Source organism: Mirounga leonina, unplaced genomic scaffold (genome assembly GCF_011800145.1).
Source record: "Mirounga leonina isolate KUSES-001 unplaced genomic scaffold, KU_Mleo_1.0 Mir_154, whole genome shotgun sequence".
Lineage (NCBI taxonomy): Eukaryota > Metazoa > Chordata > Mammalia > Carnivora > Phocidae > Mirounga > Mirounga leonina.
The window spans coordinates 40,943,681-40,955,814 of NW_023270389.1; the positions used below are offsets into that span (position 1 = coordinate 40,943,681).

The 12,134-nt window shown below is 35.8% G+C and overlaps 1 protein-coding gene across 1 annotated transcript in view; it reads left to right on the forward strand.

The window, feature by feature from the left end:
• The window catches only part of XPR1 (xenotropic and polytropic retrovirus receptor 1), a 242,984-nt gene that overhangs the window by 144,530 nt on the left and 86,320 nt on the right, over positions 1 to 12,134 (forward strand). The window contains exon 3 of the mRNA XM_035010567.1: positions 4,340 to 4,441. Coding sequence (XP_034866458.1) covers positions 4,340 to 4,441 — 102 coding nt within the window. The remainder of the gene's footprint in view (positions 1 to 4,339; positions 4,442 to 12,134) is intronic.

Consider the following 12,134-nt stretch of genomic DNA (forward strand, 5'->3'; position numbering starts at 1 on the left):
GCACATATCTTTTCATAAATGAGGTCATGCTGCCTATATTCTGTTATTTAAATTTTTCATCAACAGTGTGTCTTGGGATTTTCATACATACCAGGATGTATGTGTATCTTTTTAAAATGGCTGCATAGTATTATATGATGTTATTATAATTTGGTTAACTGTTTCCCTTTTGTTGAATATTACTTTGTTTCCTTTATCACTTTTAAAAACCATGTTACGTGAACATCCTTGCACACACATCCTTTTGTGCAGCAATTCCTTTAGAATATATTTCTTACCTGTGGAATTAAATGCACTGAACAGTTTGGTGGCTACTCTCTGATTGCCTTCCTAAATGGCTTTACGTATTTACATTCCCACCAACAGGGAGCGAGAGTTCATTTACCTTTACCATTGCTGAAATAATATTTTAAAATTTATTTCAATCTGATGGTTTAAAAATTATATTTCATTATTTTGAAGTCACATTAAACTGATATCTGGGATGTTGAGTATCCTTTCCTTTTGTTCGTTGGCCATTTGCATTTTTCTATGAATTGCTCAAATTTACCCATTTTCTTGTGGAATATTTTTTTAATACTGATTTGTAAGACATTTTTGAAGTCTCTTTGGCATGTGAATCCTTTATTTTAAATTTTGCAGATATGTTTTCCTGTCTGTTGCTTGTCTTTTAAGTTTGCTTGTGGTATCTTGTGGAATGGAGATTTTTCATTTTGGGAGAATGTCAGTTGTTCCCTTTATGGCCTGTTTTGTGTAGTATTTAGGAAAACTTTCCCTATGTAGAGTTAATTTTTTTCTAGTGTTTTATAACATTGTTTAACTCCATTTGGAGTTTATTTAAATGAATGGCTCAACCCTATTTTTTATATAGTCCGTTCTTTTTTCATTGATTTGAAACACCCTTTATCATACTCTTAAATCCCTATGAACCTGTTTCCCACAAAGTAGACTGTTCTGTGAAACCTTTTGTAAGCCAAAATGATGTGAAGATGTAGTTACCATTAATTTATATAGAAACAATTTTTAGTGTTCCTAGAATAAAAAATATCCTTTCTTAGGCTTTTCTGATACCTTAGGACATACTTTCCTAACAGATGCACAAAATAAATTGAGATAAAGCACAGATGCTCGCAGACATAGTTCAAAGCTGTGGCGACTTGATGGTGAGATGCTGAGTGCAGTTCCCAGGGAAGGAGCTTGGTGGTGCCACTCTCACTGGCCAGGGTGCTTGCTTCCTTTGTAATGGCTTGCTGCAAAACAAATGCTGAAAACTTTTTTTTTTTTTTTTAAAGCAGAAATCCTCTACAGATTTCTTTTTAGTTAGCAAAAACAGGTACTCATGTTATGTCTTCTGTAAAAACAAAGTGGTGTAACTTGAACTTTCAAAAATGGCGGGCACCTGTATATGCAGATCTACTTTTATATATAGTTTTTTCCTCTTTTCTCTGTTTTTGCCATTACTTTTTAGTGTTGCTATAACCTTACTCTACTCTTTTCTGATTTGTGGCTATTAAGTTATATGTGAACCAGAAATCTACATAAGAGACTACTGGTATTTTATTTTATTTTATTTTTTTATTTTTTAAAAATATTTTATTTATTTGAAAGAGAAAGACACAGCAAGAGAGGGAACACATGCAGGGGGAGTGGGAAAGGGAGAAGCAGGCTTCCCACAGAGTAGGGAGCCCGACATGGGGCTCTATCCCAGGACCCTGGGATCATGACCTGAGCCGAAGGCAGACGCTTAACGACTCAGCCACCCAGGCTCCCCGAGACTGCTGGTATTTTAGATAAAAGTCTTTTTTTTTTTTTTAAAAGATTTTATTTATTCATTTGAGACACAGAGAGGGAGAGAAAGCATGAGCAGGGAGAGAGGCAGAGGCAGAGGGAGAAGCAGGCTCCTCGCTGAGCCAGAAGCCCGATGTGGGGCTCGACCAGGACCCTGGGATCATGACCTGAGCTGAAGGCAGACGCTTAACCATCTGAGCCACCCAGGCGCCCTGATAAAACAGTCTTTAATTGAGGAAATGAAGAATTTATATGAGATTGATTAATGAGTAGAATGTTCATGCTTTATTTTATTTTTTTTTAAAGATTTTATTTATTTGACAGAGACACAGCGAGAGAGGGAACACAAGCAGGGGGAGTGGGAGAGGGAGAAGCAGGCTTCCCGCTGATCAGGGAGCCCAATGTGGGGCTCGAACCCAGGATCCTGGGATCATGACCTGAGCCGAAGGCAGAGACGCTTAATGACTGAGCCACCCAGGCGCCCCAGAATGTTCATGCTTTAATACATAAAATTTATTATATGTTTTAGTTTCTCAGAGGCTTATTTAGATTTTTTTTTTGGTTTCTAGGCTCTTAGTAATATTTTATTTTTAAGATTTTGTTTATTTGATGTAGAGAGAAAAAGAGCATTTGAGCAGAGGGAGAGGAAGAAGCAGGCCCCCTGCTGAGCAGGGTGCCCTATGTGGGGCTCAATCCCAGGACCCTGGGATCATGACCTGAGCCAAAGGCAGACGCATAACCAACTGAGCCACCCAGGCATCCTCTTAGTAATATTTTAAATATTTGATGTTGTTTTATATGCAACCTGTATGTAAATATTAATATGTTAAAATTATTTTTTAAACAGAAGCTATATTTAAATTGCTTTGGTGAACAACTTTGTTCTGTAAATAGGGAAACAAAGTAAATTTGACCAAGCCTATGTTTTGCTTTTGGGTTTTCTTTCCTAACAATACAATAAAGAATAAAATAAAAATTAAAAAAATGGGTAATAAAGTAGAATGAGATATTACTCTTATTTTAAATTAGCTATAGCTAAATGCTATTATAAGAGCAGCATCTGTTACCATGGATCATCTCTAACTCAAGGTCATCTTAAAAGGGTGCTTTGACCTGCTTTATGCTTTGTAAAAATAATTCACAGTGGCCTTGGGCAGCTATAGCCTTTATTGTACCTAAATTATGAAGCTTACATGAGGAACTTAAAGTGGCCACCCTTTCTTTACTGCAAAATCAATAGAATCCTGCGTTATCTGTTAAGTTCTAAAGCATAAGAAATAGAGAAGTAGGTATAGAAATAGAGTCAAGGTTTTGTGTAGTGATAATTTTTTCTTAACATTTGTGTTATTCAAATTACATGAATAGATTTTACATGCTTTTTAGAACTTCATTTTAAGCTTTTGTTTTTCTTTAAAGTATCTCTGGTACAAAGAATTAGTATGTGTATGTGTGTATTGCTATTACTCAGGGAAGTACTGTTTCTCTTATTCCTGGACAGATGAATTGTGTAAGGGTTTTTGGGAGTGCACTAAGATTTGAAGCAACTGGGGAACATAAAATGACCTATACTTTTTCTACACATTTCAAGCTTAGATTGCCCCAGAGATCCAGAAATAGGATAGTTCTTAATTATGATTAGCATCTGGAGTCTAGGCAGATCTTACTTGGACAAGAATCATACCCTTTTAGGCTTGGAGGTTCCTGAAGCTACATATATCTGTACTTATGGTATTCAGTAAATTAACAGCTGTATAACAGAACTCACAAAGTGGATTCAGCCTGCAGAGGCATATATTGATTGGTCTACACTATGTTTTAAAATATCTGGATTTGTGGCTTGTCTTGAAAATTGGAAGATGTGACAACTTTAACCCTGTCACCACAGGACGGCAACTAATTAGATGGACATGTGCTCTTACTTGCCAGAATCCATACCACTCCTTATCCTGAAGGGGTCAGTTGCCGTTTATCACCATGCTTGTACAATCACCCATTTGCTCAACTCACTTATGTTCCTACCCAGCAGCTGTAGGCTGAGAATATGTAATTTATAACCATCAGTCTACATTTTTTTTCTGTATCTGGTGCAGCTAAGTGAAAATGAGTGGAAAGCAATTTAATATAGTAGAAATAATCAACTCATTTTTTCCAGGATCATATTATATATTCATGTCTTCATTTTCTGTTCCTTTTTTTATTCCCTGAAATATTTACTCTTGCTAAATCCTACTCATTTCTACTCCCAACACCTTGAATCTTCCTTGATCACATCTGTACAGTAGTGTCTTCTGAAGTTTTAGAACACTTACTTTTTTCACCACTATAAATTTATTATAGTAAAGACTTAGAGAGTCTCATTCAGTTAAAAAATGACTGTGTTCCTATGAAGAACACAATAGTCTTTGCTTTCATTAGTCTTTGCTTAATATGGTTCACAGTTCATTGTTGTCATTTTGAAGAATAAGGAAGTAGTACCTTTAAATTTTATTTCTGTAGTTTTCTTAATTGGCCTTTGGACATCATATTCAAATACTCTTTTCCTTGCTTTCAGTTACAGATGAGGACACGGTAAAGAGGTATTTTGCCAAGTTTGAAGAAAAATTTTTCCAAACCTGTGAAAAGGAACTTGCCAAAATCAACACATTTTATTCAGGTGAGTCGTTTTTTGGTACAACATACAGGGGACAATTTCTGCTGCTGAGGAGAAACTCTGCCATGTCAGTGTTTAACCTTCTGATCATCATTTTTTAAATGGGGCTTGTTTTTCTTCCTATACTGTACTTAGGGATATTTTCTTTAGCTGGAGTAGGAACGCATCTAGTACCTCAGTATTTAAGCCTAATACGGTCATTGCCTAGATTCTTTTGCAGTTGCAAGGATTTGGGAACCTCATTATGAACCAGTACTTTGGTAGAGCTTCACTAAAGTCCAGTCTGAAGCTTCAGAAGAGTCAGAAATTTGATTTTATTATTTCAGAGCTGAATTAGACAGTTCCTGTTTATTAATTACATTACTTTGCCTTTCCATTGTATGGAATATTCCTTTCTATCTCTTGAGAGCATTGTTCCCAGAGTGACATCCACAAGATGCTATTGGAGTTGAGAAGGAAATACTGGAACTTCCATTTATTTATATCTGACCCTTTAAAATTCTGTTTTTTTATATATATTTTTATACTACCCTACCCCTTTGATATCTCTTTTTTCATCACAAAGCTCAAGTTTCTTGAGTCCCTCATCTATTCCCCCATCTATCTATTGGTAAGGCCCCCCCCCCCACGAATTATTTCCCTCTCCCTCAGTTATCTTAGCCACTTTGTCCCTTGTGCTTTTTAATCTCCTCACCCTCATTGCCTTATAATGCATCTGCCTAGTGAAACTCCAACTGTAAACCAATTCAACCTTTTACCTTCTTTATGCCTACCCACAGGCTGCTTAGGATAGCCAGGGGAAAAAAAACTCACAGCAGAACAAACTTGAACCATTATAAATTCATTATTACATTCTTAATTGTGTCCTCAAAGCTGCCCATGGGTCCTAATCAGTGCCCTTTTCCATGCTCCAGAGTGGGTTTGTTTTATTTTGTTTTGTTTATTCCTTAAGTAGGTTTCACACCCAGCGTGTGGCCAGCACGGAGCCCAAACCTATGAACCCACGACCCTGAGATCAGGACCTGAGCTGAGATCAAGAGTCAGATGCTCAACAAACTGAGCTACTCAGGTGCCCCTCCAAAGTGTTTTTCTAAACCCAACACCATTCTCTTGAATTCTCTGACCCCACCATCTTCTCCATCATGCTCATTATACCTCCTCCTACTTTACAAATAAATATAAAGGACTTCAGGGGTGCCTGGGTGGTGCAGTTGGTTATGCATCTGACTCTTGGTTTTGGCTCAGGTCCTGATCTCAGGGCATGGGGTCAAGCCCTGCATCAGACTCTGAAGTCAGCACAGAGTCTGCTTGAGTTTCTTTCTCCCTCTCCCCCTGCACACACACTCTCTCTCTAAAATAAATAAGTCTTTAAAAAAATTTTTTTTAAAAACTCAACTTCGCTCCTGTTGGTGTATAATACGTATGCAGATCTATGCCACCTCTCCCCCTAAGTACTTGTTGACCTTCTTACCCTTACTTATTTTCCTCCAATCTTTTTAGAAAAGATATCCTTCAGTCCGTGGCAAATTTCTACAACTACTGACTGAATTTTAGCTCCTCAAGACCTTCCTCCAGTAATTATTTCTTCTAAGAATTAATAAATAAATGCATCATTGACTTCCCTCTTTACTGGTTTAGTCTCCTTAGCAAGTCACTCCCTTCTAGCAAAAAAGAACAAAAAGGAAGCAAATGCCTTAATTCTATGTCCTTCTCATCTTTCACTTATGGCTGGACTTCCTAGGCAAAGAGAGCAGTTTATGCAGAGGCACAGAGCCATGAAAGGGCACAGTATATATGCATGTCCTTTGCACCACATTGTAAGCACCTAGAATGCAGTAACAAAATAGAAATATTATTTGAAACTGCAATGGATAGATTTTCAGCAAGGGAAAAATATACAGAGAAATTGCAGTATGTAAGAACAGAGATAATTTCCAGTTAGGAGGTAGGAGGAAAAGAGGAACCAGAAGTGTAGACAGAGAAGGAGAGGGTGGCCATGTAATGAAGAATGAGGAAGAGGAAGCTGAAAGAGGAAGGCATTTGCAGGGGAAAAAGTGTTTAGACCAAGAAAGGCCTATAGCATGTGACCTAAGGCTGTAAATGCAAAATGTAAATTAAGGTCAAGGTAATTAGCATTTTTCTTTTGCTGTGATTTTTTTTGGGGAAGGATCTCTGAGCCCAACTCTATGTGGGTAATTTAGATCAGAAAGAGTAGATAATGCTTCTTGGTATACAAAGCAAAAGAAATATCTATTCTTAACAATAGATACATATTTTTTATATGGTGAGTTATAGCAAAAACTATATACAAATTGTGACCCATACACCTAGTCAGATATGTGTGTTTTATGTATGTTTGTATGCAACTATATATGTGTATATGCAATATATTTAAACAATTAAAATTTTTTCATGGAATAATATCCTTGCTATGTGTAATATATTCTGTTTTCTATATTTATTTCTATTTGACTTATAAAATGCTGATTTATGATCCACACAATTGCTTTTATGACCCCATATTGGGTTATAACCCTAGTTTGAAAAATGGTATCTTAGATTTGATTATTTTTCAAAAATAATTTTAGGCTTTCTACTATTTAAAATTTGGAGGCTATGATTATAAATTACTTCCTTTTTCTGTATGTATGGGCCAGTAGGGCATGTCTCTTGATGTCACCACAGAGTAGGTCCAAATTGATAGTCTTCAGACTAACTTTTTGCCAGGTCAGGAAGTGATGGGTAATATGAAGACATGATTGACAGAAACAGAATTTGGCACTTGTCCTAGACAGTATCATTTTTCTCCTTATTTAGCCACCTTCTCCATGGCAGATTGTCTTATAGACTGCAATTCTCAGACACTAGGGCACAGAAAAAGTATAAATAATACAGGGATGAGTTCAGCTTATAAACCTACCTCCACCCACTTGTATCTCACAAATTATTTAGTGGTCAGCTAAAAATGGTCACTTTCAAGTGAGATATAGTTTTGACTGAAACTTCTAAATACCCCAAACAAAATGGTATAAAAGCCAAACAAAACAAAATGAATACTACTAAAATATAGATACTTATTTTCATATCAATTATTTTACCTATTAATTACATTTTGGATTTTTGAACCTTACTATTTTTTTAGAAGAAGTTTACCATTTAACCTTTCTAGGCCTCCATGTACTTGCTTCTAAAATGAACAAATTGATTCCCAGCCCTCTCTGGTTCCACCTGTGAGGAGTTAGAAGCTATTGTCAGAATTTCACAAAACCTGATGTAAGTCATTTTATTGCGCTTTATGTTTTATTACATATTTTTGGTTAATAAGATATAAGCATTTATATTAATAGATAAAATCTTTAAAAAAAATTTTTTTTTAATTATTTATTTTAGAGAGAGAGTGCATTCTCCAGGAGAGGGGAAGAGGGAGAGAATCCTCAAGCAAACACCACCCCCCACCCCCACCCCCACTGAGTGCAGAGCTCAGCACAGGGCTTGATCCCAGGACCCATGACATCACCAGCTGAGCCAAAACGAACAGTCGGACGCTTAACTGACTGAGCCACCCAAGCTCCCCAATAGATACAATCTTTTTATATTTGAAGACCATGGAAGGAAATGGAAATTTTTTAAAGGAAGGCTCCTTTTTGGTGATAACATTACTAATTGCTAAAGTCTCCTAGGTCTCTTCTAGTACTAACAATGGCATCAATCCTGAGAGCTATAGTGTTAGAAATCTTTTTTGTAGTCATCAGTAATGTCCTTTTCCATTGGTAATATTCATCACTCTATGTTACAACATCTTTCTGTTTGCTAGAACCAGTTTGCTTTCTCTCTATTCAAAATACTTTGCTTCTAAGCAGCATTTTTATGTGCCTACATAAAAACAAAATCTTAGAATATATCTGTTGCTTTTAATATTCCACAGTTAACACAGGCAAAGCCTTTTTTTTTTGAAAGATTTTATTTATTTGACAGAGAGAGACACAGCGAGAGAGGGAACACAAGCAGGGGGAGTGGGAGAAAGAGAAGCAGGCTTCCCACAAGCAGGAAGCCCAATGTGGGGCTCGATCCCAGGACCCTGGGACCATGACCTAAGCTGAAGGCAGACGCTTAACGACTAAGCCACCCAGGCACCCCTGGGTTGGAATGTTTTAAATAGCTAAGGGCTTTTTCCTTCATTTCTAAACAATCTCAGTTTTTTTTTTACCTGTCCTAATATTTTGGCTTCGGTTATTATGACTTCACAGCAGTGTTATGAGCTTTTCCTTTCTTTACCAAAAAAGAGAGAGGGAAGAAGGGAAGAAAAGAAATTGCAGTAATGTTATTTATAAGTATGGGAATTATGGCAATAGAAGCAGATTTATTTCTTGGCTGTAAAATATTTTCAGGCTTCATATATATGTAAGACCAATTGGATAATAGTTACTCAGAACTATTCCTGTTACAGTTATTCCTATAATCCTGTTTTGTGTTTTTCTTTATTCCTACCGAATTTGAGGCATTGTATATTATGCCACTGAGTGTTTGTAATAAAACATAAGCATCTTTTTCACTGTAATAACTAAATATCATTTTACAAGTGATTATATATATCTAGTACCCACATAGCTAAATTATGACTTAATGGCTGGTTTAGCTCTTTGCTTGTGTGTGTCTAAAGACATAGATTAAGTATTTAGTAATTAGGGTGATCATAGGTCTGTAGTACTGTTTAAAATTCCCATTGTCTTATTATTTTTTCCTACATCATGATTATCTTGAGTTTATTACAACAGAATCCATTACTTAAGAGCTATTAAAGAATGGGGGTTGGGAAGTTGGTTAGGAGAGAAATAGGGGACATGAATTAAAGCAACCAGACTGGCTTGCTTTCTTGTTAACATATCTGATGAAAATTAAAATTACAATTATTTATGTACTATCCACGTGTCCACTATCCTTCCCTCTTATTTTTTAATATTTGAAGACCGTGGAAGGAGAGGGAAGTTTTTTGAAGGAAGGCTCCTTTTTGGTGATGGCATTATGAATTGCTGAAGTCTCCTAGGTCTTTCTAAGACTGATAAGATTTTTTTTCTTTATAAGACTGATAAGATGGGGAATTTCCCTGGTCATGGATTAACACAGTTGCAGGATGGCATCTTCATAAAAAAACTATCATCTAAATTAATGTTCTTTTAAAGTGTAGGTTTTGACCCGATACATGGGTCAGGAAAATTAAAATACCTGGGGTCATCATGAGCATTTAAAAAAAATATGAATATAAAAAATATGAATAGAATATAATAGAATAGAAAATATCAGATTATATCTAATGTGTTTATTTACCAATTGTATCTATTTCTTTTTAGTTTATGTACAATATGATACTTGGTATTTTAGAATTTTGCGAAGTACTATGGAAACTGACGTGAAGAAGCATTGACTTTACTTGGAGGAAAAGAGAGGGATTGTGGAAAAGCCTCCAGAAGAAGTAAAATTTAAATTGGATGCTTGAAAATGCGGGGCATTTCCACGTGCCCTTGGAGGAGTATATTGGGGATTAGAGGACTTAGAGTACAGTATTCCAAGGAAACACCTATCCAGATGCATCGTGACATCAAAATACATGACATATTGGGGGGTGAGGAGGATTACAAACAGTCTGCTGAAGCTGGAGTTGTAAGAGAATAAGGATTCAGCTATTATTATAGAAAAAAATTTGAAGAATATTATGTTTTATTCATACATGGATATTTTAGACTTCAGTACTTGAGGTGTAACGGTTTCAGGTAATAAGAATTCCAGATAAAAGCAGAACAAAAATTTTATGTAATAAAACGAAATTAACTATCCTGAGTCATCTAGGGTTGGTCAACCTTCTTACAAACTTACTTCATACTTCAAATAACACTGAGGTCCATAAATTGAATTAGCAAGCTCGGAACATTGCAAGATATGTATACAAAAAAATAAATGTATTCTAAAACACTAACTTTATAAAGAATTATTCTTCAGTTCCATAACAATGTAATAGCTTTGTTATTCTGAAGATGGCTTATAGTTCTGAAATAACTTTTCTAAAAGTAAAAAAATGTACATGTTGTGAAAACTAAGAAAAATCTTGTTAACCATATAGCTCTTTGAGGGACATATAGGTGCTTTGAAAGTTTTTGAGTGGTTATTGGAAATTTTTATCAAATATTTTATTTTCTGAGAGCATATGGCATTAAACATATATTATAAAAGTAATAATCTGTTCTCATTCAGGGCCACTTGATTTATTGGCATGAGTAGAAATTGAAATTTATTGTCAAAATAGGCTGCTTTCAGCAGCATTTATGAAATTACCTAGAAATATTCATTTTTATTTTTTGTAAGTATATTTGTAGATTTTAATTCATAGGCCAAAGTACATTCTTATGTACACATTTACCTTTTTCCAGGTTCTGGGCTGCCCCCATATGTTTGAGATTTTTGGATATTTGACTCTAGAAAATTGAGGTGTCCTTGAAACACAGATTTGGACACTTGGTATCAAAAGCAGTGTTTCTCATCCTTTTTAAATCTGTTGATAAGTATTAAACCATTTTGCTATGTATAAAGATCTCACACCATAACTATGGTAATACTGAAAAATTTTTTTTTTTTTTCAGATTACATGCTTTTACTCCCCTATTCCCAACCAGGGATTTTCCTTCATATGCTCTTCTAGATAGCCTTGCCCTTAAGGAAGAAAATAGTTCAAAAAAGTAGCTGAATACCCCTGGTTATATATTTCTCCTCTATTTCTTTCTTTCTTTTTTTTTTTTTTTTTTAAAGATTTTACTTATTTATTTGAGAGAGAGAGAGAGAGCACCATGAGCGGGGGTGAGGGGGAGAGGCAGAGGGAGAAGCAGACTCCCAGCCGAGCAGGGAGCCCGATGCGGGGCTCGATCCCAGGACCCTGGGATCACGACCCGAGCCGAAGGCAGACGCTTAACAACTGAGCCACCCAGGCGCCCCTCTCCTCTATTTCTATATGGGAACTTGGATTACTAGAGAGAAGTTTTCCCTACATATTCATTAAGTCAGTCAGTCAACAAACATGGGTTGAGCCTACTATATGCACGCTTTTACAATTACAAAGATGATGATGATAGTCCTCACAAAAATTTATGCATGAATGTTAATAGCATAATTTATAAAGTAAAAAAATTAGAAACAATTCACATGTTCCTCAACTGATTAATATTTAAACAAAATGTGGTGTATCCACCCAACAAAGTATAAATCAGCAATAAAAGGAACAAACTACTGATACAAAATGGATGAACCTCAGAATCATGCTAAGAAGCCAGACAGATGCAAAAGACAACATATTGTATGATTCCTTTATAAAAGTGTCCAGAAAAGGCAAATGTATAGAAAGAGAAAGCAGATCAATGGTTACCTGGGGCTGGGGGGTGGGAGTGAGCTTTGATAGCCAATGGCCCTGACAGAAATGTATGGGATGTTGGAAATGTTCTAAAATTGGATGGTGCTGATAATTGCACAAGTCTACAAATTTACTAAAAATCAGCAAAGTATGCTTACCATGGTGAATGCTATGTTATGTAAAGTATACCTGAAAAAGCTGTTTAAAAATTGCTCACCATTTAAAAAATGAAGATTTTTTTTCCCCTCAGAAAATCATTGGCTCAGAGAGCTCACAGTTAATCAATGAAACAAACATATAAAC